This window comes from Lepidochelys kempii, chromosome 10 (genome assembly GCF_965140285.1).
Source record: "Lepidochelys kempii isolate rLepKem1 chromosome 10, rLepKem1.hap1, whole genome shotgun sequence".
Taxonomy (NCBI): domain Eukaryota; kingdom Metazoa; phylum Chordata; order Testudines; family Cheloniidae; genus Lepidochelys; species Lepidochelys kempii.
Genome location: NC_136389.1, coordinates 79,314,047 through 79,336,803, shown reverse-complemented (window position 1 = coordinate 79,336,803; position 22,757 = coordinate 79,314,047). Strand labels below are relative to the sequence as shown.

The window sequence follows — 22,757 nt, the reverse complement described above, 5'->3', positions numbered from 1 at the left end:
TCCCCTGCTTCCTCCTTGCTTCCATGGATTAGTAATTTATTCCTGGTGTATATTCTTGCTAGCAAGAACTTGACTGCTCAGTTATGCTGGCCAGCAATTGAGGTCTGGGTGGGAAGGAGCAACACGACTCTGTCCACTCCCTTCCCCTTCCTACCTGGGGAGGTGGCAAGCAGAGAAGTAACCTCCCTTACTCCCATGTGCCTGGACCCAAGGTCCAAGTAGCCCACTTTGGGGATTTTTGCTCCTTCGTCCGAGTCAGAATGGAAACTAACTGAGCCATGGAGCCTTACATTCTGTTTTTGCTGCTGTTATTTCTGCTATGCCATCAGTGTGAACTTGAGGAACGTTTAGCTTTTATGGTAAAAATAGATCAAATGGACGGACAATAGCTTCTTACCAGTAGCTAAAGTAAGTGCATGGCATTTTTGGAAGGATGTGCATTTAACTAGAGTAGTGAGTGGTGTTTAACAATGGAATTAAATTACTTTGCAAGGATGCTGGCATTTGTGATTGTAATTGTAATTACTGTCAATTTCTTCCTGGCTTATTTAATACCGAGGCCCAAACAACTTCTTCTAACAACAAAGAATAGGGTAGTGGATACTGCATGTGTTGTACTTGAATAATTACCAGCTTGTCTAATGTAGTAAATCAAAAGAGAATTCCCACACACTTATTTGAATTCCAAAGAGAGGGTGAAATCCAGCTCAACTTCCTCATGATATTAATCCAATTGATTTCTTTGCTTGCATACTGGTGTATGCCTATCTGATATTATAGAGACAAGATGGGTGCGACTCATTGGCGTGGCGCCTCCTGCTGGTCACCTGGGAATTAGCTCCTTCCAGCCTTCGGCATGTACTCTGCAGGCCAATGTCTCGCCTGCTGCTGGCCCCGTGTCCCTCCCAGACCCTGGTGCCCCTTACCCCGCAGTTCTGCCCTCTTCAGTACCCCTACTCTGGGTCTCCCCTCCCAGGGGACCCCCCAACCCTCTAAACCCACCTTACCTCAGTGGCTACTGCCAGTCATCATCTAACCCCCACTCGCTGGAGCAGACTGCAGTGTAATGGCCACTCACCATTGGCAAGGGGTTAGGACCTGCTGCCTTTGCCTATCTCTGGGCTGCCTCTCTGCAGCCCCTGTACCTTTTCATAGGCCTTCACCAAGGCCTGCAGCCTCGGGGTTTACCAGGCTGGAGCTCCCCAGTACTGCTCCACTTCAGGTACCTTGCTCCCAGGCAGCTCACCCTTCCCACTCCAGGGCTGGAGTGAGACTCCCACAGCTCCTGGCCCTCAGCCCTCTTATAGGGCCAGCTGTGGCCTGATTGGGGTGTGGCCCCAGCTGTGGCTGCCTTCCCAATTAGCCTACCCTGTTGGTTCCTGGGGGCAGCCCTTTTCCAGGGCTGTTTTAACCCCTTCAGGGCGGAGTGGCGTGACCGCCCCGCTACAGTGAGGTAATATCTTTTATTGGACCAGCTTCTGTTGGTGAGAGAGACACGCTTTTGAGCTTGCACAGAGCTCTGCTTCAGGTGATATTGTAACATTTCTGCCAGAATTGCAAATAAAATCCTAGAAAATTATTTCCGCGAGCTTCTAATTATGTGTTTTTATTCAGCCTTTTAGATATATGTGTATATATTGATGCGATGCATTAATATGTTTGCTTGTATATGCATGCAAGAACATGTGTGTCTGTGTAACTGGTTTACTCAATATGCTCAGTTAGAGATTGTGTACAAGACACTCATTAGCATGTTAGTTGTCCATTTGTATGCACACTTATTGCAACTGTGCGTGCAATAGGAACATAACCACATAGGAAATTCCATACCGGAACAGACTAGTGGTCTGTTCAATCCAGCATCCTGCCACCAACGGTGGCCAGTACCAGATGCTGCAGAGGACGATGCAGTAGGCATTTATGGGGTAACCTGCCTTCACTGAAGGCTTCCTTCTCCCCCATTAGATGGAGCTTGCCTTATGCCCTGAAACCTAAGGGTTTCTGATGCTTCCCAAACTCGTTTTTATTTTTAGTATTTACAATCACTCTCCACATTCTTGATATCCTTATGAAAGGGTAAACTTTCTTGGAAACCAGCTAAGATCGGACACAGTAATTGAAGCATACAAATCCAAATACCCTTTTTGTGCCTCATTCTGAAAACCTAGCCTTTGAATTGATATCAAACTGCACTCATTAGAACAATTTTATTTTTCTCATCTAGGAATTTGCATGCATTAATGAGAGAGAGAGAAACAATTGTATAACTTATTAAATGTGTTACGAATCATTATACAGATACTGGCAAATATTGAATACTTAATATTAACGTTTGGCTACAAGATGTTACTTATCTAAGGTTGACACTGGAAAGGTATCACCATGCTGTGCCACTTGTTCATAGTAAAATATAGGAAGTCCTATCTTAAAACCAGTAACATTTATTATAGAGAAACATAGCAATTGTATATGTATTCAATAATGTGCCTTCTCTATAAAGTAGTAGGAGTTGCCAGAACTTGTTTACGGGCTTTCTTTCAATTTGTTATTGAATGTTGCCTGAAGAAGCATAATAAGCTGCCTACAGATTTATTGTAATAGGCCATCATGGTAATTGTATGAATAAATTTCCCAGTTAGACATTCAATCATTTTGTCTATGATAGAAATACAGGAAGTCTAATATCATATAAGCAGAGCAAAGCAAACCATTCAGATGCTCAATTTTGTAATTCCATCTGCACTATTCTGTTTATCTTTTGGTATTAGTGGAGGTAATTATGAATGTATGTGGTGTTTTAGTAAAAAATCTATTGGGTTCTTATAAATATACATTAAAAATCACATTTGCAACTCTTCTGGAAAAGTTCTACAGAATTTAATGGCGAATGATAACCTCTGTCTAGAGTTTTTAAACATCTTCTGAAATTCTGTAGAATGGACCTCATTCTCTATTAAATTCTGTGGGCATTTAATGCAACTGTTAGGGAGATTTTTTCATTTCTGTAGAACCCTATCGATTTCTTTTCCTTAAAGTCCTATCAGACTATTCCAGAAGGAGAATTAAAACCCACTGACTAGCACACCAGGCTATTGTTGTTGTTATTTGTTTGTGTTACCATAGCCCCTAGGAGTCCTAGTCATGCACCAGGACCCCAGTGTGCTGGGCAGTGTACAAACACAGAACAAAAAGACAGACCCTACCCAAAGAGCTTACAATCCTAAATATAAGACAAGAGACAATGGGTGGATAAGACAGGCAGCGTTGTACAAGTGAACAATAAATAAAGATATAAATATAGATATATATAATAAATAATAATATATAATATATATATATATATAATAAAGATATAAAAGAAATAAATAAATAAAACCTCCTGGATTAAAAAATATTAATCTGAACGCTGTGGGTGAAATCCTGGCCCCAATGATGTCAAGCTTGGATTTCCCCCTTTCTTGATGAAAGTAATAAGGTTCTCTCCAATCCTTGTATTTGAATTTACAGAGTGTCCACCTGGATCATTTGGGTATGGTTGCAAACAGCTATGCGAATGCATGAATAATGCTACATGTGACCATGTCACTGGTACATGTTACTGTAGTCCAGGCTTCAAAGGAATCAGGTGCGATCAAGGTATGGTGAAATTCTGTGTGCTTTAAAAAAAAAAGTACTTTCTTAAAAAATAAACCTTGAAATATGACTTGTGCTAGTCAATTTACAGTGTGTTATGAATTATTTTTAACAGCGGCTCTTATGATGGAAGAATTAAATCCCTATACTAAAATTAGCCCCGCTCTCGGATCAGAGAGGCACTCAGTGGGAGCAATCACTGGAATTATTATTCTACTTCTAATTATTATGGTTTTGCTGGCACTATTTGTGTGGTATCGACGGAAACAGAAGGAGAAGGGGCATGACATGCCAAGTGTATCTTACACTCCAGCCATGAGGATGACTAATACCGATTACTCACTTTCTGGTAAGGGTCTTTTTATGATAATCAAATGGGGATTCACATTACTCTCTCTTGGAAAAAATGAGTTCGTTGTGTACAATGTGCAGTGCTTTGCTTCAGGAATAATTGTACCTATTCTCTTCCTCCAAATGCTGTGAGCTTTTACACTCACTAAGGGATTGGGGGGCATGCCCAACACACAGCTTGATATCAACTAGCTAGCATATGAAAAAATAACTACAGTATACTGCCTGGTACCATGGCATGATGTGTGCAGTGTTTAATATATAGGGCCCAGTCCGGCAGCCCTTACGTGGACTGCATTCCCCACTGAAGTCAATAGGAGTTTCCCCTGCGAGGAGCTGCAGGATCCAGGTTATTAAAGGAGACCAAAGCCCTGAGGTAAGTGGGAAAGCGGGATACCGGGAGGAAGCACAGGCAGGAATGTCTGGGAGGGGAGGGCTCCTACCTCATACTGAGAGGGAGGGGCGATCAGCAGGTTATCTCAAGTGCCTATATACAAATGCACAAAGCCTTGGAAACAAGCAGGGAGAAGTGGATGTCCTGGTGAAGGCAAGGAATTATGACGTGATTGGAATAACAGAGACTTGGTGGGATAACTCACATGACTGGAGCACTGTCATGGATGGTTATAAACTGTTCAGGAAGAACAGGCCGGGCAGAAAAGGTGGGGGAGTAGCACTGTATGTAAGGGAGCAGTATGACTGCTCAGAGCTCCGGTACGAAACTGCAGAAAAACCTGAGTGTCTCTGGATTAAGTTTAGAAGTGTGAGCAACAAGAGTGATGTAGTGGTGGGAGTCTGCTATAGACCACCGGACCAGGGGGATGAGGTGGATGAGGCTTTCTACCGGCAACTCGCAGAAGCTACTAGATCGCACGCCATGGGCGACTTTAATCTTCCTGATATCTGCTGGGAGAGCACTACAACGGTGCATAGACAATCCAGGAAGTTTTTGGATAATGTAGGGGACAATTTCATGGTGCAAGTGCTAGAGGAACCAACTGGGGGGGAGCTTTTCTTGACCTGCTGCTCACAAACCGGGAAGAATTAGAGGGGGAAGCAAAAGTGGATGGAATCTGGGAGGCAGTGACCATGAGTTGGTTGAGTTCAGGATCCTGACACAGGGAAGAAAGGTAAGCAGCAGAATACTGACCCTGGACTTCAGGAAAGCAGACTTTGACTCCCTCAGGGAACTGATGGGTAGGATCCCCTGGGGGACTAACATGAAGGGGAAAGGAGTCCAGGAGAGCTGGCTGTATTTCAAGGAATCCCTATTGAGGTTACAGGGACAAACCATCCTGATGAGTCAAAAGAATAGTAAATATGGCAGGCGACCAGCTTGGCTTAACGGTGAAATCCTTGCAGATCTTAAACATAAAAAAGAAGCTTACAAGAAGTGGAAGATAGGACAACTGACCAGGGAAGAGTATAATATTATTGGTCGGGCATGTAGGAATGAAATCAGGAAGGCCAAATCACACCTGGAGTTGCAGCTAGCAAGAGATGTTAAGAGTAACAAGAAGGGTTTCTTCAGATATGTTGGCAACAAGAAGAAAGCCAAGGAAAGTGTGGGCCCCTTACTGAATGAGGGAGGCAACCTAGTGACAGAGGATGTGGAAAAAGCTAATGTACTCAATGCTTTTTTTGCCTCTGTCTTCACGAACAAGGTCAGCTCCCAGACTGCTGCGCTGGGCATCACAGCATGGGGAGTAGGTGGCCAGCCCTCTGTGGAGAAAGAGGTGGTTAGGGACTATTTAGAAAAGCTGGACGTGCACAAGTCTATGGGGCCGGACGCGTTGCATCCGAGAGTGCTAAAGGAATTGGCGGATGTGATTGCAGAGCCATTGGCCATTATCTTTGAAAACTCGTGGTGAACGGGGGAAGTCCCAGATGACTGGAAAAAGGCTAATGTAGTGCCCATCTTTAAAAAAGGGAAGAAGGAGGATCCTGGGAACTACAGGCCAGTCAGCCTCACCTCAGTCCCCGGAAAAATCATGGAGCAGGTCCTCAAGGAATCAATCCTGAAGCACTTACACGAGAGGAAAGTGATCAGGAACAGTCAGCATGGATTCACCAAGGGAAGGTCATGCCTGACTAATCTAATCGCCTTCTATGATGAGATTACCGGTTTTGTGGATGAAGGGAAAGCAGTGGATGTATTGTTTCTTGTCTTTAGCAAAGCTTTTGACACGGTCTCCCACAGTATTCTTGTCAGCAAGTTAAAGAAGTATGGGCTGGATGAATGCACTATAAGGTGGGTTGAAAGTTGGCTAGATTGTCGGGCTCAATGGGTAGTGATCAATGGCTCCATGTTTATTTGGCAGCTGGTATCAAGTGGAGTGCCCCAAGGGTCGGTCCTTGGGCCGGTTTTGTTCAATATCTTCATAAATTATCTGGAGGATGGTGTGGATTGCACTCTCAGCAAATTTGCGGATGATACTAAACTGGGAGGAGTGGTAGATATGCTGGAGGGTAGGGATAGGATACAGAGGGACCTAGACAAATTGGAGGATTGGGCCAAAAGAAATCTGATGAGGTTCAACAAGGATAAGTGCAGGGTCCTGCACTTAGGACGGAAGAACCCAATGCACCGTTACAGACTAGTGACCGAATGGCTAGGCAGCAGTTCTGCGGAAAAGGACCTAGGGGTTACAGTGGACGAGAAGCTGGATATGAGTCAGCAGTGTGCCCTTGTTGCCAAGAAAGCCAATGACATTTTGGGTTGTATAAGTAGGGGCATAGCCAGCAGATTGAGGGATGTGATCGTTCTCCTCTATTCGACATTGGTGAGGCCTCATCTGGAGTACTGTGTCCAGTTTTGGGCCCCACACTACAAGAATGATGTGGAGAAATTGGAGAGAGTCCAGCGAAGGGCAACAAAAATGATTAGGGGTCTGGAACACATGACTTATGAGGAGAGGCTGAGGGAACTGGGATTGTTTAGTCTGCAGAAGAGAAGAATGAGGGGGGATTTGATAGCTGCTTTCAACTACCTGAGAGGTGGTTCCAGAGAGGATGGTTCTAGACTATTCTCAGTGGTAGAAGAGGACAGGACAAGGAGTAATGGTCTCAAGTTGCAGTGGGGGAGGTTTAGGTTGGATATTAGGAAAAACTTTTTCACTAGGAGGGTGGTGAAACACTGGAATGCGTTACCTAGGGAGGTGGTAGAATCTCCTTCCTTAGAAGTTTTTAAGGTCAGGCTTGACAAAGCCCTGGCTGGGATGATTTAATTGGGGATTGGTCCTGCTTTGAGCAGGGGGTTGGACTAGATGACCTCCTGAGGTCCCTTCCAACCCTGATACTCTATGATTCTGTGATTCTATGAAAGTGAGGAATGGGATGACTGTGTTAATTGTGGGATTTTATCTGACAGTGGCATCTTCTGTTTTGGGAGGGAAGATATGCCCCCTCCCAGTTGGTGTCACCACCTTCTCCGCAGCCCCTGCCTGCCATCCTCTTACCAGCTGATGAAGATGGGGGAGAGAAAAAACGAGCTCTTGTTATGGTGTAAAGTCAGCTTTAATAGTAGCAGGGCAGCCCTGTTCATTTGTTTTCTTTATCTCCCGTAGTTGGAGGAAGCTCTTCTTGATGGCTTGGCTAGGTTTTGGAGAAATTTACCTTGTCTTTAGTGACCTTTTCCCCCTCTTGATTCTTCCTTCACTAATATAGAGTAGGATGTTCCGTGGTGAATTCTCTGCTGGGAGATTGTATCCTGCCCTCTGTAGGGAGCTCCCTATAAGCATTAGCCCTCTAGCTGTGGTTTGTCCCTTAAATGGCCGCGTGGCTGGAGCTCCTGCTCTTGAGATGAACCAGAGGCTTCAGGAACTGGGGGAGATAGATGTAGCACATGTATTTTCACCAGTCCTGCATTGCCCTCGGAGTCCTGCTACTCATAGCTGTGTTAGACTTGCGCTAGCCACCATGGCTACATGGAGAAATCATGCCCTGGGTGAAAGGAATTCTTTTGGGTGTGAATTGCTGCCAGTTTGTAGACAGAACTGACTATGAAGGACATGGAAGGAGGCCTGTCTGTGTCCAAAAAAGTCTGAGCTGGTCAGACTCACTCACAGCTTGGATGTGTTCAGTTGCTGGGTTCTACAAAGGCATCAAGACTTCGGTTCTGATGGCATGTGCATGCTTTGCTATCCTAGAATCATGGGGTTAGAAGGGACCACAAGGGTCATCTAGTGTAACCCCCAAAGATGAGACAGGATGATATGCAGCATCTCAGACTTTGGCTTCTCATCTGCTCAGTCTGAGCTCTTATCTGGTCCACCTAACCCTCCTCACCTGGTAGCTACAAGATAAAATCCTCCAGCAATAGTCCTCAGATCCCCTCTCCCTACCTCTCTTGTTGGATTTTAGTCACAATGGACACATCTCTCTGACTGAGCTGCCTATTTGTGTAAAATGTAGTGTGGGACAGTTGCCAAAGAGGGCTCCCCTGACCATCAGGCCAGAGACCAGCACAGTTTGGCATGCAATTTGCCACTTCAACAGAATTGGAAGAGCCAAGCTGTGAACCCCCGATAAGACAAGTGCTGATGGTCAATAGGAATGAAGTCAAAGCCAGCCAACCCTCGCCTAAGTGGAGAGGAACATTCTGATCCTCTCGGCTGGTCATTTTCTTTCAGGTCGGTTTTAATTTCTTTACAAGGCTTCATCAATTTAATATATATGTTTGGTTTTATAATGAATGGCACCCAGTATGTGCAAGAGGCACATTGGAAAATGGAGGAATATTGCTGTAGTTTTGAATTGCTGGGCAGAGCTGGTCCAGCCAGACAGGGGAGTGAGAATTGCACCGGTTCCCTTTCCTCTTTGATTTGCTGCAAACGGAGAACTCAGTTAAACCTGATGGCCTCCCAGTCGGACGTTCTTCATCAAGTCAAAAGATCTGCTAGTGCTGGGAGTGGACACTGCCTCTCTCACCCCTGCAAGGAACACCTAACAGACCACTCCTCTGCCATGCCACACAGACAGAGCCGTTAAGATTGTGGCAGCCCAGGACTAGCCCAGGAGGCCTTGCTCTCTCAGGCTGCTGAATCTCTTTAGACCACATTCTCCATCCCCCCCGACTTGTAACTTTCCATCCCAGGACTCATTATAACCTTGTCACTTGTACCTGGTGGCCTAGCTCTTGAGTAGCTACACATGCAGAGGGAAAGGGTCATCGGGATGGGTGACTTCCAGGGTGCTGCACAAATATATGGGCTCTACATCTTCCACATGCTGCAGCATCTGGGACACCGTCAGGACCTGCTGCAAAGATAGAAAATAAATCCTTTTACATGGTACAGTCGTGCCCTCTTCCAGGGTGGTCCAGTTACAGGTTGACCTGCCAGCTCTTTGTTGTTCCAAGTAGCAGATACTGGGGCTCGGTGTCATTGTCTAGGCTTCCCTAGAGAGACACTGGATCATAATTACTTTAGTTCTTCCAAGTCCACCTCATCCTGTCTGGGGGAAGCTAGAGCTGGGGGTTTTTAGGTTTGGGTCTGGATTTGGGTGTGTTTGAATTTTTCCTTATATGATTTTTTGACAGTAGAATTGTTATTGCGCAGGAACCTGTAACTGAGCAGGGTCAGCCAATCCTTTTCGCTAGGGTCACAAGAACAGTGCTCCCCCGCACCCACCCCCCATCTCCCCGTGCTGGTAGGAAGATCTACCATGGTGTCTGACCTGTTCTATCCGCTCTCTTTGTGCAAATCTCCTGTTGGTGTCAGGAATAGTTCTGCAGAGTTGGCCTTCATTTTCGTAGGGCCTGATGTGAAGTAACACATGGGGACTCCATGCAACTCCCTGCCCAGTTACTACTGGGCCCCTCAACTCCTCCCCCAGCTATCTTCTGCCTGTCTGTAACTCCCTGAACGTTGACCCCTTCCCTCACCTGTTTGGGATGCTCAGCAGCCTCTGCTGCCTACTCCTTCTATAGCCCAGAAAGCCAGGAGGTGGAGCAAAGAGAAGAAAATAGGGGGCCTAGGGCATCAGACAGGAGCACAGATAGGGAAGGCTGGCAGGCTGGTTGGAGGGTTGGGGTGTGTATGATGGGAAGGGAACAGCGAACCTTGAGGTTCTCCAGTGCCACCACTCATGTCACAGATACCTCAGGCTGACACTGGAATTCTGTACCTGAATTGAGGGCCCAGTAGGATAAGGGCATTTCCACCCACTCCCAGGTACCTACAGTGACTCTCTCGTCCTCCTCACCTGTATGGAGCAGCTTCTTACCTAGCCCTAGCCACGCTGCCACTGTCTAGGAAGTATGAAGCTTCAGTGCCCAGGGACTGGATGATTTATTTGGGGATTGGTCTTGCTTTGAGCAGGGGGTTGGACTAGATGACCTCCTAAGGTCCCTTCCAACCCTGATATTCTATTACTTTAGTGGGAATTTGGCTGAATAAGGACTGCATAATCAAGCCCTAAGTGGGTCAGCTCCACAACATGGTTATCCTCTGTGCTGTGCACAAAGTGTGATGCCAAGACCATTATTTCACTAGTTTCCTTTTCTGGCCTAGGGCTGCTCCTGTGACCGGAGTCTGTGTCTGCACCCTTTTGGCTCGCTGGCTCCCAGAGATGTACAGTAAACAATGAAATTCCTGTCCAATGTCACACATTATATTAGTTCTGAAAGATGGTGTTAGAGCTTTGACTTTCAAACATGATTGAGGCCAAAAATCCATGCTCCTGTGTAGTAGAGGTTATAAAAACAGAGGGCCCCATGGGCAACCCTTAGACTATTTTGCATCAGTGGACAAAGAATGTGGCAGTAAAATAGACTCTCTGGTCTCAGATCTGCCTGGCTAACGATGGGAGAGAGAGCCATCTCAGGCAGGGGGAGCAAAATATTGGATCTAAGCTGCATCACACAGATCTGAAAGCAGAAGTTCTCCCCGAAGCTTGAAAGCAAGAACATACGCCCAAAGATGAGAACTATACGCTCACTCCCAGCAGAGTATTTTAAACCACATATCACAGAACTAGAGCTATAACAGGGGGTCACATATTATTTTTACTGTGTGTGAGGGTCTGTCTACACTACAGTTAAAAAGCCTGTGGCTGGCCTGTGCAAGCTGACTCGGGCTCCTGGGGCTTGGGCTCAGGCAAAGGGCTCGTTTAATTGCAACGTAGAGGTTTGGGCCCATGCTGGAGCCCGAGCTCTGGGCTCTTCCCACCTCGCAGGGTCCTAGAGCCAGGGCTCCAGCCCGAACTCAAACGAATTAAATAGCCCGAGTCCATGTGCTCCCGTGAGTCTCTGCATAGGTGTAGGAGTCTGCTGCTGCAGATCCTGTCACAGGATCATGGCCAAGCAATGGAAGAAAACAATACACTGGTGTGTGGTTTGTTTTTTAATTATTTCATTGCTTCCAAATTCCCTCTTTTGTTACCAGATTCTGTGCCTGGCTGCCACTGCCTCACTTGGAATTCTTTGGCCTGATTTCACCAGGGGACATGCTTGAGCAGATCCTTGTGTCTTCCTGTTGTCCCAGTGAGGTTACATGTCAATATGACTCAGCTGGATGTATTCACTTCCAGGCCAGGAGGTTATGCTCTCAGGGGTACTGCCCCGTCTGATCTTTTGTAGAGGCTGTCTTGGTGAAAGCTAAAGATCCTCTGTGTTTTAGAAGAGAGGGGGAACCCAGATATCCTGGGGAACATTCAGTCTCTCAATAAAGCAGTTTCAAGGCTGTGTGTGAACTCCTGTATTTCTGATGAGCACATAACGGCTACCACGTTTATGTTCTAGTTGCAGTTCTCGTTTGCAGTTGCACAGTGGTGGCCATGTCTGTTAAATTTGATGGTAAATGTCACAGAATTCTAGTCCTAAGGATGGTAAGGTCCTGGCAGGCCAGCTAGTCTCCCTGTCCCCTGCAATGCGCAGCATTGTCCATACTGTATATTCACTCTGGATCTGTCTGTCTACATATTTAGATACTTATCAAGCCCCTCGCACTGTCGTAGCTGAGTACTTAGGGAAAAGAGTTTAGTTATTGGGATGCTATGGTTAAAGACAGATGCACAAATCCTAGCTGAAGGAGGTTAAATACAGAAACCTGCAAACAAAACACTATGTAAGAGGTGACCAGAATACAGTACACCAACTTTAATCCTTCAGGCCTGGAATCACAGTACTCTGGTGTGATGTACTTTGTTGGCAGTAGGGTCACAAAAATACCTGAAACTGAAAGTTTGTATCACAGTTAATGTAAGAATTCAGCTCTGTATTGCAGGCAAAGTATATTTGCTGCCATCAACTCTTCACTAAATTGCTCTGGGTGATCCAGCAACAAGTCTGCCTGGTCAAAGGTGTAGGTTCATGTGTGGCCTCTTTACTCCATATTCTGCCCTAGCACTTCTGTTCTGTGCACAGTACAGATGAAAACGTTTACTTAACAACTGAATACTTTGCAAACTAGATCTCCACAAGATGTCAGCAGAGCAAAGTACATGTTCACATGAATACGCACATGTGTTGTATAAAACTAATCTGTTTGCTCTTTACAGGTCTTGGCCTCTTGTGCTGTTTCTTTTTTAACCTTTCTAACCTATCATCCTTTCCTTTGCTATTCAAAGACACATTTCAACAATTTATTGTTAAACTGAAAAAAAAAATCTGGATTGGTGTTTACAGGAGAATTGCCAATATCAATACCATGCTACTCTTGGTAAAATATTTTGTACAATGAATAAGTGTGTTCTTAATTAACAAAAGAAATACAGAAATGTGCCTTTAACTCACCAATACAATTACTGAGGTTTGCATTTCAGTGGTATAGAACTCCTTCCTTTAAGCTTTTGATCAAAGACAGCTATAGAAAATATGTTTAACCCTTTGGTACAGACATTTACAGGACCTTTCTTTCTAATATTATACACTCATTGTAATAAAAGGTTGTAATTAAATGTTTCATAAATACTATTTTTGTAAACTGACTGTTAGATGGTTTAATCTATAGAAGAAAGTGTGTGATAGACTTGCCATTCTCCAAGTTTTGCATTTCATCTTTAAAATATAATGCACTTTGTCTACCAGAAAATAGTTTTTTTTTAATTGATCATCTTCAAAAAGATAAAACTACATGTTGCTTAAATATTTTGCTTTTGTGGCTGATTTGTAATCGTTTGTATGTTAATAGTAAAGAGCTCCACACCATCCTTAAGTCAATACAAGATAATTTAACTGATCTGGAAATGTATGATATATCTACTAGTGTATGCTTATCAGTTTCTGGGACCTGATCTTCCCTAAAGTGTATTACCCATTTGCGACTTCCAAAGTATCTTTTTGGCTTCCAAAGTATTTTGTGATGACTTGTTTTCTTCCCAGATGTATCTCAAGGTAGCAGCAGTGTACATTGTTTTTCCAATCCAAGCTACCGTACTCTGTCATGTGGTGTGACTTCACGCTTCTTTACCAATAATCTGGATGGAAACAGCTCCAGTAAGGTAGATATTATCACACCCCACTGTAGCAATGTTCTTATCACTTCAAGGAAATATACCACAGTAATGCCTTTTGACTGCTGATTTTAAACATTCTAATAACGAAGCATCCTAATGCTTCAGCCTAAGTTACACAAAAAAGGTCTGCTGTCCCATATGTGTATCTGCATGATCTCTGTGCATGGTAATTGGAGCCTCAGCAACAAGGGGACAATGGAGCTCAACGTTTTAGCAATCTGAGTTTACGTCATGGAAAAACCATCGAATTGCTGTCCTGGCATTTATTTAAATTTAAATCTCCACTTTTTAATAAATCAAAAATAAATGAACAAGCCATAAATTCAATAATCCGTATTACTTCACTGTTAGTTGTTTAACTGATCAATCCCTGTGCAGAATACCCAGACTTCAAGGAAAGTTGCAAGAAGTTATCTAGCCCCTTGGTGGACATTGTGCTAAGGGACCAGCAGCAGTACTTACTGCTGCTCAGTAGGGGTTCTTTCAGGTTGAGTATAATACCCTTACATTGTGCAGTATCTTACTCAGCGCATTCCCATGGACTTCAGTTGGACTTACTCGCAGTCTACGGTACTACTCATTGTGATTAAAGGGTTCAGAATGTGACACCTTGGCATGACATTTAGACGCTGTTCAGTGGTGAGAATAACTCTTCCTGTGGGGCCACACCAAGCAAGCGATTATTTTAGGGAAAAGTTGTAATTGATTTAACTGGGGTTGTCTGCTCAAAAAGTGATGGTCTCCATCATTCTGAGCCAAATGTAGCTCTTCTAACCAGAAAGCCACCAGGGCAATATTAAGAAAAAAAGAGTAATACTACTGTAAAGGATATGCAAAATGCTTCCATGCATCCTCCCTCCTGAATACTAAAAGAAAATCTCATTCCAATATAGTAGAAAATTTGGCTCCACAGATGTCGCTGAGAAAAGTTAAAGCAGATATGTAAATAATGGAATTGCCTTTTCAATAGATTGATTGATTGATTTTTGTTGTTAATGCGTTATTTTTTGCATGTAGATGCCCCCCTCCACATTTTACGCTTTTGCTCCCCAGATTGAAACTGCAAATGCTAATAGTTGTGAAAACTGAGGTTCATCTCCACCAGCGTGAGCCTTCACAGCTAATTCTTCTGAAATAATTGCAATGAATTCTGCAAAGGTCAAAGCAAGCACCTAGCTTGGTTTCCCAGCCAAGAGTGTCAGTTTGTCACCTCACCTCTTAAAATATTGAGCTGCTGGAAGGGCATAAAACCCAGAGAACGTTTTAGACCAGACTGGAAGCCATTCCCTTTCCTTTACTGCCCTCTGTCAATCATTCAATTAAAAGGTTGTCACGGTGTTTTAAATGGAAAAACAATGGATTTTATATTTTTCGTAGTGTACTTATGAAAATATATGGCCTAGCTTTTCTTCTAGGTTCCCCACAGTCTTTCTTATTCATGAGAATGTGCTACAGCATTGTATTAGATAGGCTGGCCTCTAATGTGCTGCTTCTCTATACAGTTTTCTAGACAAGTAAGACAAAAGAGCGTATAAATCCCCTAACGGCCACCTTAATGATTTTCGTTTCCTAAACCGTTTGCCTGATGCCATCCGCGCTCTCTGCAGTGAAATGTGTACACTTTGTACTTGGAGTACATGTCCATTTACAGTGCGGGCTGGGGCACAACGGTCCCAGGGACAGAGCACAAAAAAGTGCGAGAAGAAAATGACAGGAATTCCGTGGGGTGTTGAGTGTGCCTAGACCAGAGAAAGTTGGATTTATAAGCATCCGTGTACTCGATAAGAGGCAGCAGGCCTTTGAGGCACTGAGCTGGAGCTGTTCTAAGATTCCCATATTAGAGGGCAGGGGGACAACCTGGGTGGAGGGGTAAGAGGAGAGGACAAACCTTGGTCCAGATTGGGAACTCTTTTTCTCTCTAGTGATGTCACTCTCTCCCCATCTCTCCTTTCCTCCCACTAGCAGTCTCTTATTTTTCCCTCCCTCTCCTGCTCCCTGCTGTCCCCTCCTTTTATTAACCTTTCCATTTCCCCCCGCCATCCCTTTACCTGCGTCCTGTCTCATCCCCCCTGCATTTTCTCCGTCTTCCACCCTCTTGCCTGTTTTCTCTCCTCCCCCAGTTCCTGTTCTGTGTTCCCCCCTGCTCAGTGTAGCCTGCAACAACAGAGAGTCAGTTTCACTGAATGTAAGGGAGGTCAGGATATTGGCCAGATTGACCGGGAAACAATGTAGGTGGGGATGGCTTTAAGCAGAAGCAAAATGAGGAGCCATTAGTGACTCCTCTCTTGTGGGAGGGTCTCACCTTTCATGCCAGACTTCAGTCTGAGTGACAAGCCTGTTTTTTCTTTTCTGACAGTGAAACTAGAAAGAGAAGAAATATTGCCAGACCCCCATCCTTCTCCAGCAGCAGAGGGGGAGGCATCTTATGTCCTGATTTCCCCTTTTGCAGCTTGGGACTTGACAGTTGCTTGGGCCTTGCAGATTGTAAAAGTAGCCCTGAAGCTAGAAGCTTGAGTTCAGTGAGAGAGAGAGAGAGCCTGGTCTGGTTGCCAGTGTGAGTCAGCAGAACAATTCTGCATCCATATGCAGCGTCCTAGCTCCTGACTCCAGGGTGAGGCAACAGAAGGGCTCTACGCCTCTGTACAGGTTGTGACCGTCAGACACGCTGTTACACTAAGTTAGCATCTTCCTTCCATAAGAGTGAGGTTACTAATCAAATTATTTGGGTTACTTGGGTCAAATTCTGCTGCCACTGAAATCAATAGCAATATTTCCGTTGACTTCAGTGTGGTCAGAATTTCACCCTTTGTATTGTCTCTACCTGTCTCTTGGGTTGTTAGGCCCTTCAGTCAGGGACTATCTTTATTTTTGGGTCTTATATGGAACCAAGCATATAGCTGGTATTTACCAAATCAGAATAATGATTCAGGTTGTGCTGTTTTTGGATCAGATTTATCCCTGGTATTAACTCCATTGACTTCCCTGCAACTGGGCCATAACATTTGCTGGGTCAAAACTTTCCAGCGTGGATGAATAAAGTTGGGCATTCAATTCCATATCTGCATTCTTCATGTCGGTCCTTTTAGTTGCCTCCCCTGATCTTTAAATGTGCTGAAGACCCAAACCTCCCATTGAGTTCACTGGAACCACTCATGGGAAGGAGGACTCCATTGAGTTCACTGGAACCACTCATGGGAAGGAGGACTCCATTGAGTTCACTGGAACCACTCATGGGAAGGAGGACTCCATTGAGTTCACTGGAACCACTCATGGGAAGGAGGACTCCATTGAGTTCACTGGAACCATTCATGGGAAGAAGGACAGCTAGTGCTGTTAAGCGCGGCAGCATCAATCCCATAGGCTCCTGATTTTTCTGCAGCTGTTAAAGCAGTTTCTACACTTCACCAAAAGCTTCACATGAAATTAGAAATTGCAAAACAGAGGTCGCTGGGACACCCCACAAGTTAAAATTAACTTGTTTGCAAAAAAACCTCATTAAAGTAGTTTTGACTTCAATTTACCAAAGAAAGGAATGAAAGTTGCAAATATGGACCAAGGAGGCTTGTGCTCACTTGGTCCTTGGACACTTATACAGAGACTTAGGCTGGGACTCTGAAAGGCTCCTAAGGGCTTGATCCTGCTGCTGCTAAAATCAATGGCTAAACTGCCATTGACATCTGTGGTGCAGGATCAGTGCCTAAGGGAGTTAGCTACTTAGCTAACGTTAAGCTTCTTCAAAAATTCCATCCGTGTCAGATTGCAAATGGTTGGCCAGATAGTCCTAGTGATGTTTATACTCAGGCTAGACTCTCATTGATCTCAATGGAAGTTTTGCCCAGATAAGAACTAGATTTCAGCCTTATATAAGTTTATATGCTAGGATTTTTATTCATCGGGAAAATTTACTATAAGAGGGAAAAAATTCCAAAAACAGTTGCTCTCCACGGAAGATGAAAAGAATATTCCATCTTTGCAGAAAATAACTTAACGTAGAACAAAAAGACAGTTGTAATCAGACTTCACACAATTACTGCATTGTAAAAACTCAGAAATGGCCCACAACTATTTTATTTTCTTTTTTAAATCAATTCTGGTCCAAAGCTCTTCATGTCCAGTTTTTGTTCAATGGGCTGAGTTTAAATCATCTTGAAAGGATTAGATTTTTATCAGTGAATGCCACTAAACGTCAATCACTCCAGTCTATCTCGCCACCCAGCTGAGCCTGCCTTTGTGATAGATGGTCCTTTACACCAAGAACCACATCAATATTCAGTTACTCCCAGTCCCAAAGGACCAGTCACTTGCCTCAGTTCAATTGCACCTTAGATCTCTCACCAAAGACAACACTTGTAGCCAACCCTATAATAAGCTATATAAAGATTCCTTAAACAGGAGAGTTGTTTACAAGGTTAAAGCAGATAAACATAGATATACAAATGAGTTATTCAGAGTAGCAGCCCTGTTAGTCTGTATTCACAAAAAGAAAAGGAGTACTTGTGGCACCTTAGAGACTAACCAATTTATTTGAGCATAAGCTTTCGTGATCTACAGCTCACTTCATTGGAGCATCCGATGAAGTGAGCTGTAGCTCACGAAAGCTTATGCTCAAATAAATTGGTTAGTCTCTAAGGTGCCACAAGTACTCCTTTTCTTTTTACAAATGAGTTACAATTTTAAGTTTCAAAAGGTAATAGAAGCTTCTATAATTAGCAAGCTGTATATGCCCTTTAGGGCTAATCCAGGGTAAGCAGCTGGGGATCTCTTGCTTGTGCCTGGAAACACATTGCCTTCCTTCCCCCCCCCCCCCCCAGACCTGAAGAAGAGCTCTGTGTAGCTCTAAACCTCGTCTCTCTCACCAACAGAAGTTGGTCTAATAAAAGATACTATTTCACTCATCTTATCTCTCTTATATCCTGGGACCAACATGGCTACAACAACACTGAAAAATCACAACTTGTCAACATCCCATGTCAAAATATGGGTGCTCCAATGAAGTGAGCTGTAGATCACGAAAGCTTATGTTCAAATAAATTGGTTAGTCTCTAAGGTGCCACAAGTACTCCTTTTCTTTTTGTGAATACAGACTAACAGGGCTGCTACTCTGAATAACTCATTTGTATAAACAAAGCAAATATCTTTAAATCAAACTCTAATAAGTCCTCGAGCAGCATTTTTCGTACTTTGCCTAGCTCCATTTCAATTATTATCTGGGGGAATATTTTTTTATCGGTTCATGTGTACAGTGAAACTGACATTTACCAATACAAATCTAATCCTTCCACGCCTAGTTGCAAAGCTACCTGCTTTTCAGTGACTGATTGCTACTTGTCTGCGTTTATGACTATGCCATCCCTGCACATGGCATATGATCATCTCTGTCAATGCTTTCCTTGGTTTAAAGAGAGAAAAAGGAAATGCTGAATAAAAACCGAATGACTCCGATCTCGTCTATTAGTTCAGTCCAGATACACAGAGGAGCCAGCCCAGGTGCGAGCGTGTCCAATCACCAGCCACTGTTCTCAGGCAGAATGACTGTGATTAGAAATGTCACATGCAACCAGAAGGTTTATCATCTTTGTCTCTGCTTCTGTCTATCTTTTGGGGATGAGGGAATGAGAAGAGAGGCTGAGAGGCTGGCGGGGAGATGACTAATGGACTGATAACAGATTTTAGCTTTGCTGGCTAGGCAAGACAGAAAATTTGAAGGAATAGAATAAAGCAACAGACATTGCTACTGTTGCTCTGTCTGTTCTATCTAACGTTGGATTAATAGAGTGTTAGGCTTTAGGGCCAGAAGAGATCATTGTGATGATCTAGTCTGACCTTGTGCCTTGCACAGGTCATAGGGCTACCCTGGATTAATAGTCTTGGTAGAACTAAAGCATATCTTTCACAGAGATTAGGGAAAAAATCCATTTTGATATTCCTTTCCTTCAACTTGAGTGTTCTAGCGTTAGTCCAAATTGTCTGTGTGTTTAATGGGTGTAATCACACCTGTCATGGAAATAGACATGTTGCACTGAATCCCCGTATCTGGAGTTATAAAGTGGGGTATTGTGTACACAAATGGATACTTGAGCCAACAAAGGCTGGTTTGCACAGCTAAACTGTTTCAGAAAGCAATTGGAGAACCACAGTACTGTCGGTTTACATAGGTACATGTAGCTATCGCCTCTTGTATTTTATACATTGAGTGCACGCATACAAAATGGGAAATGACTGCCTAGGAAGGAGCCCTGTGGAAAGGAATCTGGGGTTATAGTGGATCATGAGCTAAAGATGAGACAACAGTGTAACTTATTGCAAAAGAAGTAAACATCGTTCTGGGATGTATTAGCAGGAGTGTTGTAAGCAAGATACAAGACATAATTCTTCCAATCTACTCCATATTGATAAGGCCTCAAGTGGAGTATTATGTCCAGTTCTGGGTACCACCTGTCAGGAAAGATGTGGATAAATTGGAGAAGGTCCAGAGAAGAGCACAAAAATGATTAAAGGTCTAGAAAACAAGACCTATGAGGAAAGATTTTAAAAAATGGGGTTTGTTTAGTCTGGAGAAGAAAAGACTGAGGAGGGACATGCTAACAGTTTTCATGTACATAAAAGGTTTTTACAAGGAGGAGGATGAAAAATTGTTCTCCTTAACCTCCGAGGATAGGACAAGAAGCAATGGGCTTAAATTGCAGCAAGGGACGTTGAGGTTGGACATTAGGAAAAAATTCCTAACTGTCAGGGTAGTTTAGCACTCTAACAGATTGCCTAGGGAGGTTGTGGAATCTCTGTTGCTGAAGGTTTTAAGAACAGGTCAGAGAAACACCTGTCAGGGATGGTCTAGTTATTACTTAGCCCTTCACTGAGTGCAGGGGACTGGACTAGATGACCTATTGAGGTCCCTTCCAGTCCTGCACTTCTATGGGTTCCCCGTGTGTGTACCAATCCACATGGGTACTCAATATGTAAAACACATGGGACTCCTCCAAACAATTAGAAGTGAGTGTGGGGGAGTAAGAACTGAATGATTTGGCCCATGGTTATTACAAGTCTTCCCTTAAACTAAACTCCAGGAAAACCTAAGAGCAAGAGTGTCCAACCCTGCCCTGGTGCAGGAGGAAAGGGACATGGCATAAGGAGCCTCCCCAGCTTGTGCCCCTGAGTGTTGGCTGCAGGACTTGGACCCACCCAAGTTCAAAGACCCTACAAGGCTAGGCACTTAAATGGGATGAACTAATTGCCATGCTCCCCACCTCTACAACAGCTAGCTGAGCTGCCCGACACAGAAGGGAGTGCCTGGCAGCAGATTTCCAAAAGGTAGCAGAGTGGCCATGCCTCCCCTGAGCTCTGGGGAGCATGGTGCTTGCTGTTGGCACCTGGCTTCCTGGAGCTCCTACTGGGGCAGTGCGCATTGGGTTTGTCCTCTACCACGAGCTGCACTAAGTTTAAATGGCTCCAGGGTTTGTGATTCCCATGTACCTGGCCTTTTTTAAACCTACCGTGCCCACAGCCTCTACCATAATCATACAGATTTAATTGCACGAAACTAAGTCTCACCAGTAAAAATACAAATGCACACCTTGCACTCCCTAGAAGAGAGCATCAATACAGAGCTGCGTGCAATGCTAATAACAAGCCCCTAAGGATCTTGTCCAATTCCATGTGTTGTTACTAACTCCAAACTCAGCCATGATTTAGGAAAGTTCACTGAGCCCTTCAGGCAAATCCAATTCATGCTTTCACATTAGAACTGTGACTTTGGACATCTTTGTGCTGGGGCCAGGTGAAACATGGCAGTTTCAGGTGGAATTCACACGGAGGTTTAGATCCATTCAAACCCAGAACAAAGTGAAATTCTGGTGGTACGAACACATGAGAATCACAGCATGAATGGGCTTTGCACAGTTCCAGTCTCACTACGGCACTAGGAGCACTCACCCAGCACCATGGGAAGTTTTGTTCTACACTAGGAATAGTGAATTTCAGATTGTACAATTAAAGTGACACTTTATATGCATTTCTTGAGTAACCTGTTAGCCTTAAGCACACTACATATGGTTCAGTACACACCAATAGATATCGTATAGAAGAATTTAGTCTGAGGTAGCTTTTGTTCTGAGTTTGAAATAAAAGTGGACGCTTGTATATCAGATTCACTGCATGCAGTTGGAAATTTACCATAGTGTTTCCATTCTAACTATCGGGAATGCCAGAAACACCGGGCTAAAGTCAAACACCGGAGCATGGGAAATAAATGTTGTGTTTTGTAACATGGTGTCCGCAGTAACTAGATAACTGTTAGAGCTGGGCAGGAAACATTTTTTCCTTCCCAAGAGAGTCTTCAAGCTTTCAGAAAATTTTCCTGGCCCCAGATCTACCAAAATCTTGAAAATGTTTGCAAACAATAATCCAAGAGAAATTTCAAATCATGTTGTTTGAAATGTTTTGTTTTGACTTTGAGCTTTGCTTTTTTTTTTTTTTTTTTTTTGGTATAAATTAATTGAAATTTTGAAACACCCCAAAATTTTCATTTAAAAATGTTGAAATGGAATGGCTCTATTTCAAAACATTTTTCTTCAAAATGGCCCTTTTCCTACAAATAATTTTGTTTTCAGTGTATTGTCATTTTCTGACCAAACGTTTCATTGGAAAATTCCCAACCAGCTGTAGTGACTACAGCAAATCAGAGGTCCTTCCTGTTTGTCCATAGGCACCTTGGCTCTAAATGTAAGGTCCATAAATTCAGTAGTGCTAACCTCTCTGCATAGAGACCCAGAATGTGAGTGAGCCCGGCACGACCACCAGAGTGCATAAGGACTCTTTCCTTCTGCTCCTTCCAGTGTGGGAATGGAGCCAAAATCCATCTGCATAGGTCAACATACAAGGGGAGCATTGTGCACCAGCTCAGTGGTTGATGCAAAGTGCCCACCCTAGAACAGTACTAGGGAGGTCATGCCTCAGATAGATACCGATCTCTCCAGTGCTGCTTCCGGGCCACTGTGTCTCTGCAGTGCCCCCTAGACCAGGCTTGTGACTAAATGCCAGCCTGGCTCAGTTTAGGCTTATCTTGACATACATTCTAGAAATGGCAGCAAACTCAGGAGCATATGGTAATGTGCTTAATACAATAGCAGCCTTCACCGGACGCTGCTGTTTTCTGTTGCTGGCAACGTGGGCTGTTTTCCTTTTCAACTTTCTCTATCTGCTCTAGCACAGAAGCCAGCTGCTAGTGCAGCCTTGGCACATGGCATGACCCAGATGCCAGTCTCTAAGATAAAACTTTCCAGCAGTGGTGTATGGATGGAAGCCCTGGACTCCCTTCTGAT

General features: G+C 44.0%; 1 protein-coding gene across 15 annotated transcripts in view; it reads left to right on the top strand.

Moving 5' to 3' along the window:
• MEGF11 (multiple EGF like domains 11) overlaps positions 1–22,757 on the top strand; it is a 382,208-nt gene that overhangs the window by 330,062 nt on the left and 29,389 nt on the right. For 10 of the 15 annotated variants that reach the window (XR_012154103.1, XR_012154102.1, XM_073304376.2 and 7 more), the window contains 3 exons: positions 3,508–3,636; positions 3,749–3,982; positions 13,307–13,425. Coding sequence is in view for 13 of the 15 variants with exons in the window: in XM_073304376.2 (XP_073160477.1) it covers positions 3,508–3,636; positions 3,749–3,982; positions 13,307–13,425 (482 nt within the window). In the remaining 2 variants the exon portion in view is untranslated. The remainder of the gene's footprint in view (positions 1–3,507; positions 3,637–3,748; positions 3,983–13,306; positions 13,426–22,757) is intronic. The other 5 variants (XM_073304382.2, XM_073304381.2, XM_073304378.2 and 2 more) reach the window with 1 other exon arrangement.